This window comes from Orcinus orca, chromosome 13 (assembly GCF_937001465.1).
Source record: "Orcinus orca chromosome 13, mOrcOrc1.1, whole genome shotgun sequence".
Lineage (NCBI taxonomy): Eukaryota > Metazoa > Chordata > Mammalia > Artiodactyla > Delphinidae > Orcinus > Orcinus orca.
The window spans coordinates 40,749,843-40,762,449 of NC_064571.1; the positions used below are offsets into that span (position 1 = coordinate 40,749,843).

General features: G+C 37.6%; 1 protein-coding gene across 3 annotated transcripts in view; it reads right to left on the bottom strand.

The window, feature by feature from the left end:
- PAPOLG (poly(A) polymerase gamma) overlaps positions 1–6,012 on the bottom strand; it is a 32,871-nt gene extending 26,859 nt beyond the window's left edge. Inside the window, exons 1-3 of one of the 3 annotated variants that reach the window (XM_033407251.2) lie at positions 5,754–6,010; positions 3,614–3,775; positions 2,053–2,119 (exon numbers count right to left, since the gene is read on the bottom strand). In XM_033407251.2, coding sequence (XP_033263142.1) covers positions 2,053–2,119; positions 3,614–3,775; positions 5,754–5,770 — 246 coding nt within the window. In that variant the 5' untranslated portion in view covers positions 5,771–6,010. Of the gene's footprint in view, positions 1–2,052; positions 2,120–3,613; positions 3,776–5,753 lie in introns of all 3 variants that reach the window. The other 2 variants (XM_033407253.2, XM_049695776.1) reach the window with 2 other exon arrangements.
- Positions 6,013–12,607: the final 6,595 nt, after the last annotated feature.

Below are 12,607 nucleotides of genomic sequence, written 5' to 3' on the forward strand. Positions count from 1 at the left end.
TTACCTTCCTACTTTGAAAAGCACGATTTCTTCTTGATTTATGAGAAAGTGATAAACTGAATCACAGAGTAAAGTATTTTCCCCACAAACCACAGTATTTAACTAAAATGATTTGACTTGGAGTTCTGGACTGTTTAAACTTTAAATATTCCAACTGTGTGTAGAATACTAAAATGATCTTTGATCTAACTCAGATCCTTCAGATATTTTTCAAACTAAAATATGCATAAATGAAAGGGAATTATAATGATATAAAAAAGACCAATCACCTTATCTATGCAAATAAAGATGTTAAAACCAATTAAAATTTTTAAAATGATTACATATTTTATTTTCTTTGCTTAAAAAATGCCAAACAGTGGCAAAGCCTCAAATTTTTAACAATGGTTTTATGCCTAGAAATTAAATGGAAACCAGCTACTGGTCTTTGCAGATTAAAGCACTGATGTGAATGAAATGAGGGAAAAAGCAATTTAAATAATTAAAAACAAAAAAACCTTTTGACCTTGGAACAGATTCTACTGGATTTTTCTTTTAGGTGCAAAAAACCACACAGTAAGAAAATTAGTTAGGTGTATCTCTCAATAAAGTAATCTAGCCTCTTTTGTGAATAGTTTAACACTTGACTTCCCTTGATGTATCCTAGAATATGGATGGGAGCAAAGACCTCAGCACAACCACATCAGCTGACATAAAGACCACACAAGAAGTCATAAAGCTTGATACTCTGATTTTAAAAGAATTCTAGCAAGTTGTGTATCTGGTTTGCATACCCATAGCAATTATGGGCTGACATTTATTCAATCCCTGAGCTCTGTCCTGAGGTTGCACAGGTGAATAAGGTTTATTTCTTAAGGGGTTGATCAGCTAGTAGCAGAGAAACAAGCATGATTTTTTTTTTTTTTTATTACTCATGACTAGCATTTCACCTGCTCAGAATTCAACCTAACTGAAAACCTCTACTATTGATAACCCTGCTGTGAGCTCAGAAATGAGCCAGATAGTCATTTGGCAGCAAAAGTAAACAGCGTAAAGACCATTTATTTAAACTCAATGATTGTAGATTAGCACAGTCCCTCATAACCTTATTCAGAGCCCATTTTTTAAAAGAACCAATTTTATATATGTATCATAAGTACAGAAGGAAATAATAAAAGTTGTAAAAGAAAGAATTCTAACAGGTGTTTATCTAATTTCTAAACTGATGCAGATTAGTGGGCAGAAAGGGATTTGACAGAGAGAGACACTACTGCTGTGAGCCATTAACTTTCAGCTGAATGCTGTTAAGAGATGGGAAAACTGTAAAAAAAAAAAAAACCCTAAAATTTAAAATACAACAGTTTGAGCCACTTCGTGAAGGGGCAAATAGTATTACCCAGTTGAACATGCCCTACACCTCATTTTACTACAGCCAGTAAAATAATATTCATAGTGATGATTCCCTGACAAATGAGAATTCAATTATACTCAAAATACTCTAAGAAAGCAAGAAAAATGTAATCGATTTTAGAAGAAAAATAGTTAAGCTACCAGAGGGGGGAAAAAGTTGTGTAAGTATAAATTAGGGTTTGCAAACTCCTATGTCTCATGGGCCAGGCAGGAATGCAAATGACGAAAGTATACACATAAGAAACACAGAAACTGATAACTGACAGTTGCTGTGTCAGAGAGAGCAGGGAGTGATGGGGACCATGAAGCACTGAAGGGGAGGAGCCCAATTCCACTCAAGCCTCTTCCTGCCTCGCACAAAGGAAGGCCCAGTGCTGCCAGACCTGGTATTTCACAAGAAGTCTGAAATCTGGCTTTTAAAGTAAAATCTCAGTAGTTAAATTTTGATCTACTACATGTGAGTCAAGCAAGACATTTATGTGAACTCCAGTCAGACACTGGCTACCTCTGGGGTAAATCCTCACTTATTTAGGACTCAATATCTACACCAATTCGTTTCCAAGTATACTAAAAAGTTTTAATGTATTTCTGATTATTCTCAACTCTGCATCTTACTACCAGGACATAATGAAACTATGAATTCAATTTAGTTTAGAGTCTTACCTTACTCTCACTGACCTCAGAAATCCATTCTTTTACTAAATTGTTCAGTTTACCAAGAACAACCAGCCTATAATAAAAAATAACATGCTTTAGATGAAAACAAACACACACCAAAAACAAACTATTTTAAAAAGTAATTAAACATATAGGCAGTACCTTTGTGTTGGTGCTAGAGTAAAAGCATATTATACACGTGCTAATGCTATCACATCTGTTGACACATGGCACATCTCTTTGGCATTCTTAGGTTCCTAAGAGTTCCAAAGAGACGATAAATGTGATTGATAGTATTTTGGTCTTTGAGCTATTTTCAAAATTCAAAAAGCCTAATAAAAAAATCAAAATTACCTTCAATAAAGCTGCAGAGGCCAACTGAACTGTCAACTTTCTTGGCCTTACTATGGAATAAAATCAATTCAGTGTGGTGATAATAGAGGTTAGCATTCTCTCACTGACAGTTATGAGTTTTTGGATAATAAAAACAGGTAAATAATTTATTGGCTAATTTTTATAAAATTTACTTAATAAAAGCAATTTGATATTAAAACAAACTTGCAACCAATGGCATATCCAAATCCAGATTTAAAAAAAAAAAGAAGAAAGATAGAAGAGTTTAGGCATCTCAAAGATAACACATGAAAAACTGAATTCCTGATCTGTCCGAACCTGCTTCTCCTTCAGCCTTCCCCAGGTAATGGAATCCCATCCTTCGAGATGCTGAGACCAAAAATCTTGGCATCGTCCTTGACCCCTCCCCTCCCACCCCCTCACATTCCACAGTCATTAAACCACCCTACTTTTAAAATACATCCAGAATTCTACTACTTCTTATCACTTCCATTGCCATCCCTAGTTCTGGCCACCATCATGTTTTTCCTTGGGTTATTATAATAGCCTCCTAACTAGTTTCCCTGCTTCTGCCTTTGACCCCCCTTCAGACTATGCTCGGTAAAGCAGCCGGAGTGACTATGTTAAACATGAGTAAATCATGTCAATCTTTTGCTCAAAACCCTAACAGCTTCCCATCTCACTCAGAGTAAAAGCCAAAACCGTTATAAATGGCTTTCAAGGTCCTAAGTGACCTTTCCTTCCAAGCTCCTTCCCACCTCATTTACTTTAAGCCCACATTTCCCTTCTTATTCACTCTGCTTCACATACCTAGGCTACCCTGCTGTCTATTTCTTAAATATACCAGGTACACTCCCACCTCAAGCCTTCTGCCTAGAATGCTCTTCCCTCATACCCACATAGCTCCTCTCTCACCTTTAAAATTTCCCTCAAATGTCAATGAGGCCTTCCCTGACAACCTCCTCTCCCAGCTTCATTCTTCTCAGCAGCACTTGTCAAGTGTAACACTGTATTTATTTTACTTACTTGGCTAATTGTTAGTTTCCTCCTCTAACCTTCAACTAAAATATAAACTCCAGGAGGGCCAAGTTTTCTCTTCATTTTGTCATTTTTATATCCCTAGGCAGGGACATAATTGGTACTTGATATATGTTCACAGAATTAATGATTAAAGAATGTACTATAAAATATTTTGCATTGTTAAGTGACATACCTGTGGTTCAATTCTTCCTCATCTTCAAATACTCCAAATGGTTTCATGGCATCAATTAATTTCTGTGTGTAAATATGATCAATTTCTTTTGGACATGCCAAGCTAATTGGAGAGGTGATTCCATAATGCTTTTGTTGACGCTGGCTGTCCAGCACGGTGTTTCTGTTCAAGAAAAATGAAACAGCAGAAAAAATTTAAAGTACCATATACTGATACATTAAATCTCTCAATCCACTCATTACTTTAGCTACCTTAAAAGTTTAGTAAGTACTAATGGTTGGAGCCCCGCTTTTTTTTTTTTAACGAAAAAAGGATATTTTGTGCTTATGTTGATGAAGGACTATTCATACTGCCTCAAGCTTTCATGGTTAGGATGTCTTTTCAAGCCAAAAGCAGCCTGTGTTGGCATCAGGACAGCTGTACCAAAACCACTCAGCTCAAATGCAAAGAGCCTGAATGGGAGCTGGGCCAGGGCCACCTCCACTACACACCCTGCAGACTTAAGTCAAGTACCATCTACAGTCAATCTTTGAAAAGCAGTCAGCCACTTGAAAGAAAGCTCTAAGTAAAAACAATGCCCCCCCCCCAAGAAACAAAAACATCCCATTAGCAGGTCCTAGTGAAATAGTCTAGCTTTTAAAAAGCAATCACAACTAGATTTGTTCCCAAAACATACATTAACATTCCTTGCTTGCATCAGTTTATAGTCCTAACATTCTGTCACTCTAGTTAATTGTTTTCTTCATTGTCTAAGTGAAGTCTATGACACCAGCTACCTTGGGCCCCACTTTCTTATCTATATGCTGAAAAAGTTGACTATCAAGGTCCCTACTAGCACTGAAATTCCAAATCCATTATTCTGAACCTCCCTCATCTAGACAGGAAAACAAGGCAAGCAACAGAATTCCACATTCCCTTCCACTCATCAATTCCACTTATAAGTAAACACCCTTGGAGCAAGTCTAGTACAAGTGTACAAGGAGACATGTACAAAAATGTTCACTGCCACACTGTAACATTAAAAAAAAAAAACTTAGAAATGACCTAAAATAATCACTAACAGGAAAAGGACTAAATTAGGGTGTATCCCTACAATGGAATACAATACAGTAGTACTAATTAATTAGAGCTGAAAATACTATCATGGACAAATCTCAAAGATATTATGTTGTACTAAAGAAGTTGTTGAATGACAAGTGTGATACTAGTTATATAAAGCTTAAAAACAAGTAAAACAATGCCGATTATGGACACATACATGTATAGTAATAGCATAAAAAACATGCAGCAATAAGCATCAAATTTAGAACTGTGGGGAACTCTGGAGAGGGAGGTGGATGGACCACTGAAGAAGGTAACAGAATCCTTCAGATGTATTCGGTATGCTTGTTTTCTTTTAAATAAAGATATGTGTGTACACACACACACACACACACACACACGGAAAGTTATGCTTTGGGAGAGATGGATGGTGGCTACACAAATGATGCTTATGTTATTCTCTGCATTTTTCTTTATGTTTAAATTATTTCCTAATAAACTAAAATGTAAGAAGCTACAACAAAATCTTGCCAAGCACGGACACTGTTTCTGACTTATCAAAGTATGAGCAGGAGGTATAGACCGGCAGATGTACTGTGGATAGGTGGGGAGACCAGGGAGACCATAGTCATTACGAAAGAGAAACCCATGGGCTGGGATAGGTCATTCACTCCAGGAGACGTGGAAACAGCCGGTCAGGAAGGGAGGAGGGGGAGGGAGGGGGATGGTATTTGCGCCAATGCAGACAGGAGCAGAGACCGGCTCAGACAGCGCTGGGGGCAGGAGAGTAACCGACAATTTCTCCCCACGGACACACGCGCCTCTCTTCCGCCGCAACCTTGTCTGGGGGCGTCCTCAGAGGTAGGGCAGCCAGGGGCAGATGGGGACTCCTGCAGTCCCCGAGTCTGTGCAGCGGTGACCAGGTGAGCCGCCGAGTGTAGGGGAGGTGCCCTTGCCAAACGGCCGGGAGAGGGGAAGGAGACCATTGAGAGAGCTCAGGGCACGGCGCGAGGGGCAGGGAACAGAAACGGGTGCCAGGCCGGCCACCCCAGCCCACCCCGTTATGCCTCGCCCCCAACCGCCGGCCCCCACCACTTACGCAGACATCTCTTTCATCGCTTCCTGCGCCTCCCTCACCGGCGAGTCTTTCGCTCTGGAGTCCTGTTCTTGCTCTTCCCTTCTCCTCCTGTCCACTTTCCTCCGCTCGCTTGTAGCTCGCTTGCTCGCTCACTGTCTCACTTACTACGGCCGAGGCATCCAACCGAGTAGTGAAAACACCAGAAAACCGGCTCTATTTATGACAATACAGCGCGGCTGACGCCAATATGGCGCCTCTTCCCAGCCTGCCCCTCGCCCGCTGAGGACCCGCCCCTGAAGGCCTGGACCCGCCTTGACCCCGCCCCCTCTCCCTTTGGGTCCCTGGAGGCTCCGGTGGCCCCGCCCACAGAGGCGCCGGCTGCGGCTGCCGACACCGGTGCGAAGGAGCGTTTGGTCCCCTCCTTTGTCAGTGGGACTGTCAATCCAGACTAACTGCTTGGAAGGTAATTTGGAACATGTTTTCCTTGTTTCTCTTATTCTCTTATGAAAGCCTATATCATATATTTTTAAAAACTCCACAACCTTGCCCAGCGAATACTATTTTAACTCTTCCATTATACCACACTTTTAATTTAATCGGTTATAGTCATGCATAATCTAATTAACTCACTCGTGGAGGAGATTATGTCGTGAAAAGGTCACACCCAGGAACGTGTGACTTTGCAGTTACCCCGGAGAGAAGCAAGCTTGTAAATTGGAAGCTAACTGTTCACCTCTAAGTACCGCCCCTGGTTCATGGCATTCTAGCAGTTAGGTAACGGAGGTTGATAGGAAGGCTGGCAGTTTGCAATAGGAGGATAAATACAAGGCTGAATCAAAATCGCACACTTTCAAATAGTGGAGATCATGTGCCATGTGAGTGTGAGGATGAAAACGGGAAAATGATGACAAATTTTAAAACGTTAAAGGGCAGAAACAATTTAAAACACTAAGTCGTTACAAGGAAAAGAATGTCAAGAAGATGCTTTTTCTTGGAACGTGACACAGTAGATAGAGAAGATAGAATCATAGAGAAGACAGAATTAATCATTCAAAAATATTTATTGATAATCTAATCTGTCCCAAGCACTGTGTGAGGCTCCAGTGATTTAATTGTGCATAAAACCAGATGTATATTCTTTAATTTTATGGAGTTTAGAGTTTAGTGAGGAAACAGTCAAATATAAGTGATATTCTTCTGTTGTAGAACTAAATCGCCTACTATGTGTCAGGCACAGGAGATACTTAATTCCCGCTCTTGAGAATTCACAGTCTAGTGAAGGAGAACAAGCATATACAAAGATTAAAATATGGTATGGTCCGTGATAAGATGGCGTCAGGGCATTTAGGGAGGCCTAAAGCAGGCTGCCTAAACTTGAGGGCTGGGATGGTCAATAGTGGCTTCCTGGAATAGGGTATTCGCTGATGGAGGAGTTAGGGCAAATTGCGTACATCTGGCCCTGGGCCCTGGTAAAAGCACCTTCCTGTTCTCTTGGCACATGGGCCTCGAGGGTCCCTGCTGCCTCTAGGTTTTGTCTAGGGCTCATTGGAAGGGCTTGTGGTCTCAGCCCAGAAGCATCACAGGGCTAATTCTTCTCCCACCTCTCCCCATCTCCCCAACAGTTTAGGGAATCTTGCCAGACTGGGAGACAGAAAGTCTCCTTTCCTCAAGGTTTCTAACCAAGACATTTGTTACTAGTTGCATAGAGTTCTCTTCACGGCTTAGCCTCGTTTCAAACCCCAAAGCCAGAAAGAGTTGCAGGTTGATTCTGTTACCTGCACAGGGCAGAGTCCTTAGCTCAGCGCCAGGAACATAGGATTCAATAAATCTAACTCTTATTTACATTGATTACCATAACTCTTATCTCCTAATTTTTCTCTTTGTTTATGTATTTAATTTTGAAATATTTCTTTTCCTTCTTGCCTTTCTTTCTTTTCTCTTATAGAATGCTTTTGTTTTGCTTTTTTCTCTGTATAGAATGCTTTGTTTGCTCTTACCTGCTGCAGTAATTTGGAAGAAAGGTAAACTCTGCTTTCAATTCTACTAGTTCAAGGAAATCCTAAAGTGTTTCAAAGACAGCTTTAAGCCTTTATTTATGTAATTATCAAAGTCAACATCAGAACAATACTTTTTAATTCTGTTTTACGTTGTTATTTGTAGTTTGCCTCATTTTTATTTGTTTCTTCCCATTTTCCCCATCTTTGTTAATCTACCTGGGATTGAATGCCAGTCCCCAACCCCCATTTCAATAAGGACACTTTCTTTCAAGGAAGAATATGTTTTCCTTTGTGTGTGGGGGGGGGCGGTGGTCTACATTGTAGCTGTACTTTTTAAGCTAAAATTTTCCAATTACAAATGTAACCCATGGGACTTCCCTGGCGGTCCAGTGGTTAAGACTTGCCTTCCAATGCAGGGGGTGTGGGCTCAATCCCTGGTCAGTCGATCCCTGATCCCAATGCAGGAGGTGCTAAGATCCCATATGCCTCTTGGTCAAAAAAACCAAAACATAAAACAGAAGCAATATTGTAACAAGTTCAATAAAGACTTTAAAAATGGTCCACATCAAAAAAAACAAAACAAAACAAAAACACAAATGTAACCCATGTTTGTAAAAAAAAAAAAAAAAAAAAAGAAAAAGAAAAGAAAGAGTGGAAATCTCTCCCTCCTTCCATTCCTAACTCCATTTTTACTCCCCAGGGAACCATTATTAACAGCTGGGTATCTATCCTTCCAGAATGTTTTCGATATAACCCAAACCGCATATAAACATGTACTAGAGGTTTTGATTTTATTGTTTTTTAATTTTGAAAAATAAATAAAGGGGTCATACTGCACATGTTGTCCTGCTCCTTTTTTTTTTTTAACCAAAAAAATCATGAGCATCTTTCTATGTTAGTAAATGTTATGGACTGAATTGTGTCCCCAAAATTTCATATGTTGAAGTTCTATTTTCCAGCACCCAAGAATGTGACTATATTTGGAGAGTTTAAATAAGGTCATTAGTGTGGCCCCTACTCTAGTACGACTGATGTCCTTATAAGAAGAGGAAATTTGGACACAGATGGCACAGAGGAAAGGCCATGTGAAAGCACTGGAGAAGACTGCCATTTACAAGCCAAGGAGAGAGGCCTCAGAAGAAACCAACCCTGCTGACATGTTGTCTCAGATTTCTAGCCTCCAGAACTGTGAGAAAAGAAATCTTTGTTGTTTAAGCCTCCTACCTAGTCTGTGTTACTTTCTTATGGAAGCACTAGCAAACCAATATAGGAAGTATACACCTACTTTTTCACAGTAATATGGTATTCTTTGTCATAAATAATATGTAATATTTGTCAAAATATATTTAACCATTTCACTGGTTCATTTGTCTCAGATTTGTTTATATTATAAATAATGCTATAGTAAACATCCTTATATATATATCCTCTACACTTGTATCACTAGTCATTAATAGATTCTTAATGATGGGATTACTATGTCAAAGGGTATGTATATTTAAAAATAAAATTTATCAGACAGAGAAAGACAAATATGATATCGAAAACATATCACAGAATCTAAAACAATGATACAAATGGGACTTTCCTGGTGGTCCAGTGGCTAAGACTCTGCACTCTCAATACAGGGGGCCGGGGTTCGATCCCTGGTTAGGGAACTAGATCCCCACCTGCCGCAACTAAAAGTTCACATGCCACAACTAAAGATCCCGCGTGCTGTAAGTAAGACTTGGCGCAGCCAAATAAATAAATAAATATTTTTAAAATAATAAAAAATGATAAAAATGAACTTACAAAACAGAAATAGACTCACAAACATAGAAAACAAACTTATGGTTACCAAAGGGGAAAGGGGGGAGGGGTAAATTAGGAGTTTGGGATTAGCAGATACAAATTACTATATATAAAATAGATTAAACAGCAAGGACCTACTGTACAACACAGGGAACTATACTCAATTTAGAAATTTTCTAAATTTATATTTAGAAAATAATCTAAAAAAAGAATCTAATTTATACATATATGTATAACTGAATCACTTTGCTGTACACATGAAACTAACACAACATTGTAAATCAACTATATTTCAATAATAAATAAATAAATAAAATAAAATTTATATATTCCAAATTGTCCCCTAAGAAGGTTATACCAATTTACACTCTAACCAACAATGTGTATGACATGGTCTATTTCCTTAAACCTTCACAAATGCTAGATATTAAAAATGCTTTCTATCCTTATTATGAAAATTATAAATGTGCAGAAAAGTAGAGAGAGTAGTAGAATAAAGCCATATACCTATCACTTAGATTTAATAATTACTTTAACATTTTGTCATATGTTTCACTTCTTTTAAATTGAAGTTTTTTTAAATATAGACATTGTGATTCCTAAATATTTCACTCCTAATATTTTTTTCCTCCAGTTTTGTTGAGATATAATTGACAAATAGCACTCTGTAAGTTTAAGGTGTAGAGCATAATGATTTGATTTATTGGGTTGGCCAAAAATTTCGTCTTCTGTAACGTCTTATGGAAAAACTTGATCTTTTTGGCCAACCCAACACATACATCATGAAGTGATTATCACAGTAGGTTTAGTGACCATCTATCATCTCATATAGATACAAATTTAAAGAAATAGCAAAAATTTTTTTCTTTTGGTGAGAACTCAGTATTTGCTTTCTTATCTTTCATATATAACATACAGCAATGTTAATTGTATTTATCATGTTGTACATTACATCCCTAGTACTTAGTTGTCCTGTAACTGGAAGTTTGTACCTTTTGACTGTCCAATTCCCCCACCCCCACCTCACTCCTAAATGTTCTGATATGCATATCTAAATAAGAACACTTCCCTACAGAACCACAATAATATCAACACACCCAAGTTTCCCCCACTTGTCCCCAAAATGTCTTTGCAGCAAGTTTGTTCATATTAGAATCCAATCAAGAACTATGATTGCATTTGGTTGTTGGGTCTCTGAAGTGTACTTTAATCTAGAACAGACACTCCTTTTCCTATCCCTCCTTATCTCCCTCTTAAACCCTCCAGCTTTTTATTTTTCCTATGACACTGACTTGGAAAGACCAGGATAGTTGTTCCCCTAGAATGTCCTAATTTCTGGATTTTTCTGATTGTCATTTAACAATAACCCCCATATTTTTTATTATTGGAAGTTGACACTGATGTCTTAGTTAGATTCAGGTTAAACACTGCATCACATAATGGTGTAACTAGGAGTCACATAATGAAGCTCTGGTTATTCCATTGTTGGCGATATTAATATTGACCACTGGGTTTATGTGGTGACAATCATCTTGGAACTAGCTAGTGATCTGTGAGGTGATACTTTTGGCACCCAGGTGAATATCCAGCTCTCTATCAAACTTTTACCTAGTAGTTTTAGCATTCACTGATAATTCTTGACTTAATTATGTCCTTAGGGGTTGCAAATTGTGATTTTCAAATTTTGTCTACATTCATAGCTGGCATTTTTCTTGAAAGAAGTGCTTTTCCTCATCAACTAGGACTATTATGTCACCCTGTGATACAATTACTATTGCAAATGAAAAATATTCCTGTCCCTTTCAGAGTAAGAACTTGGTGTAATGGTCACCTACAAAGAAGTTTTTATTTATTTTCTTTGCTTGCCTGATTGTTTTATTATTCTTACTTTTTTTTTTCTTTGAGTATCTTATGGACTCATGGTTTCTTGTATAGTCAGTGTTTTTCAATCAATTACAGTCATTGTCCTTTTGATGCTAAAATTGTCCCAAATTTGGCCAATAGGTTCCTCTGTCAAGCTGATTCCTCTGTTAGTATTCAAAAAGAATTCTTTTAAATTAATATAATAGGTTGGAAAGTGGTATTTCTTTGTGATTTTAACTTGCATATTTCTGATCAGTGGTGAAAGTGATCATCTTTCATATTTTACCAGCCATTTGTATTGTATTTCTTTCTGTGAGGCTTGCCTATTCATATTTTTTTGTCTTTTTTGGGGGGGTTATAAGTGTATTTACACCAATTATCAAGTCTCATCCCTACAAATGAAATGTTTTCAGTACTATTGCCAGTCTCTTCCAGCTGCAACTTCCCTATGCTTGAATTTTTTCTTTTGATCATCTCTTGCTCTAGAATGTGTCTTGAAATAGCTTATTCATAAAGGGGGTATGTGTTCTTAGTTCTGGCATATTTGAAAATGCCCTTCTATTTGATAATAACATTTCCTTGAAAGCTTGGTAAATGTTGCTTTATTGTTACCTGAAGGGTCTTGGACACTTGTAAGATTCTTATTTTTGAACATTAAAAATTCTCCCTAAATAGGCCTTTGTATGACAGTCTTTTCCTAAAATATGTCTGGAATAAAATAAACATTCAAAAACTTTTCTGAATCTTTTTTAAAGATTAGGTAAAATTTATTTCTACTTTAAAATTTATTATTGCTTCTGTTTATCAATCAGCTTTTTTTTTTTTTTGGTTCATTCAGGTAAATAGAGTTTCACCTTGAGAGAGTTTTAAAATGTTAGTACAAGTAATTCAGGAAAAACTCTTTAAAAATTAATATTTTAGCTTTTTAAGATATACTGGGCTGTTTACTTGTCTGTAGGACAAGTAGGGGCCATATCTGTCTTGCTCACCTGCTCATCCTCAGAACTTAGCACAGGTGTTCAATAAATATTTGTCAAATTAATTTATTTCAAGTATTATTCTCTCTTATATCTTTCTTCATCTCATCGTATCTTCATCTTTTTGCCCCAGTTGATAGGCTATCTCCATTTTGCCTTCTCCCTGTAACTTAATATTCTGATGTGTCTGAATGTAATACAAGTACTCAATAAAAGTTTTCCATCTTTGAACAATCTTCCATTA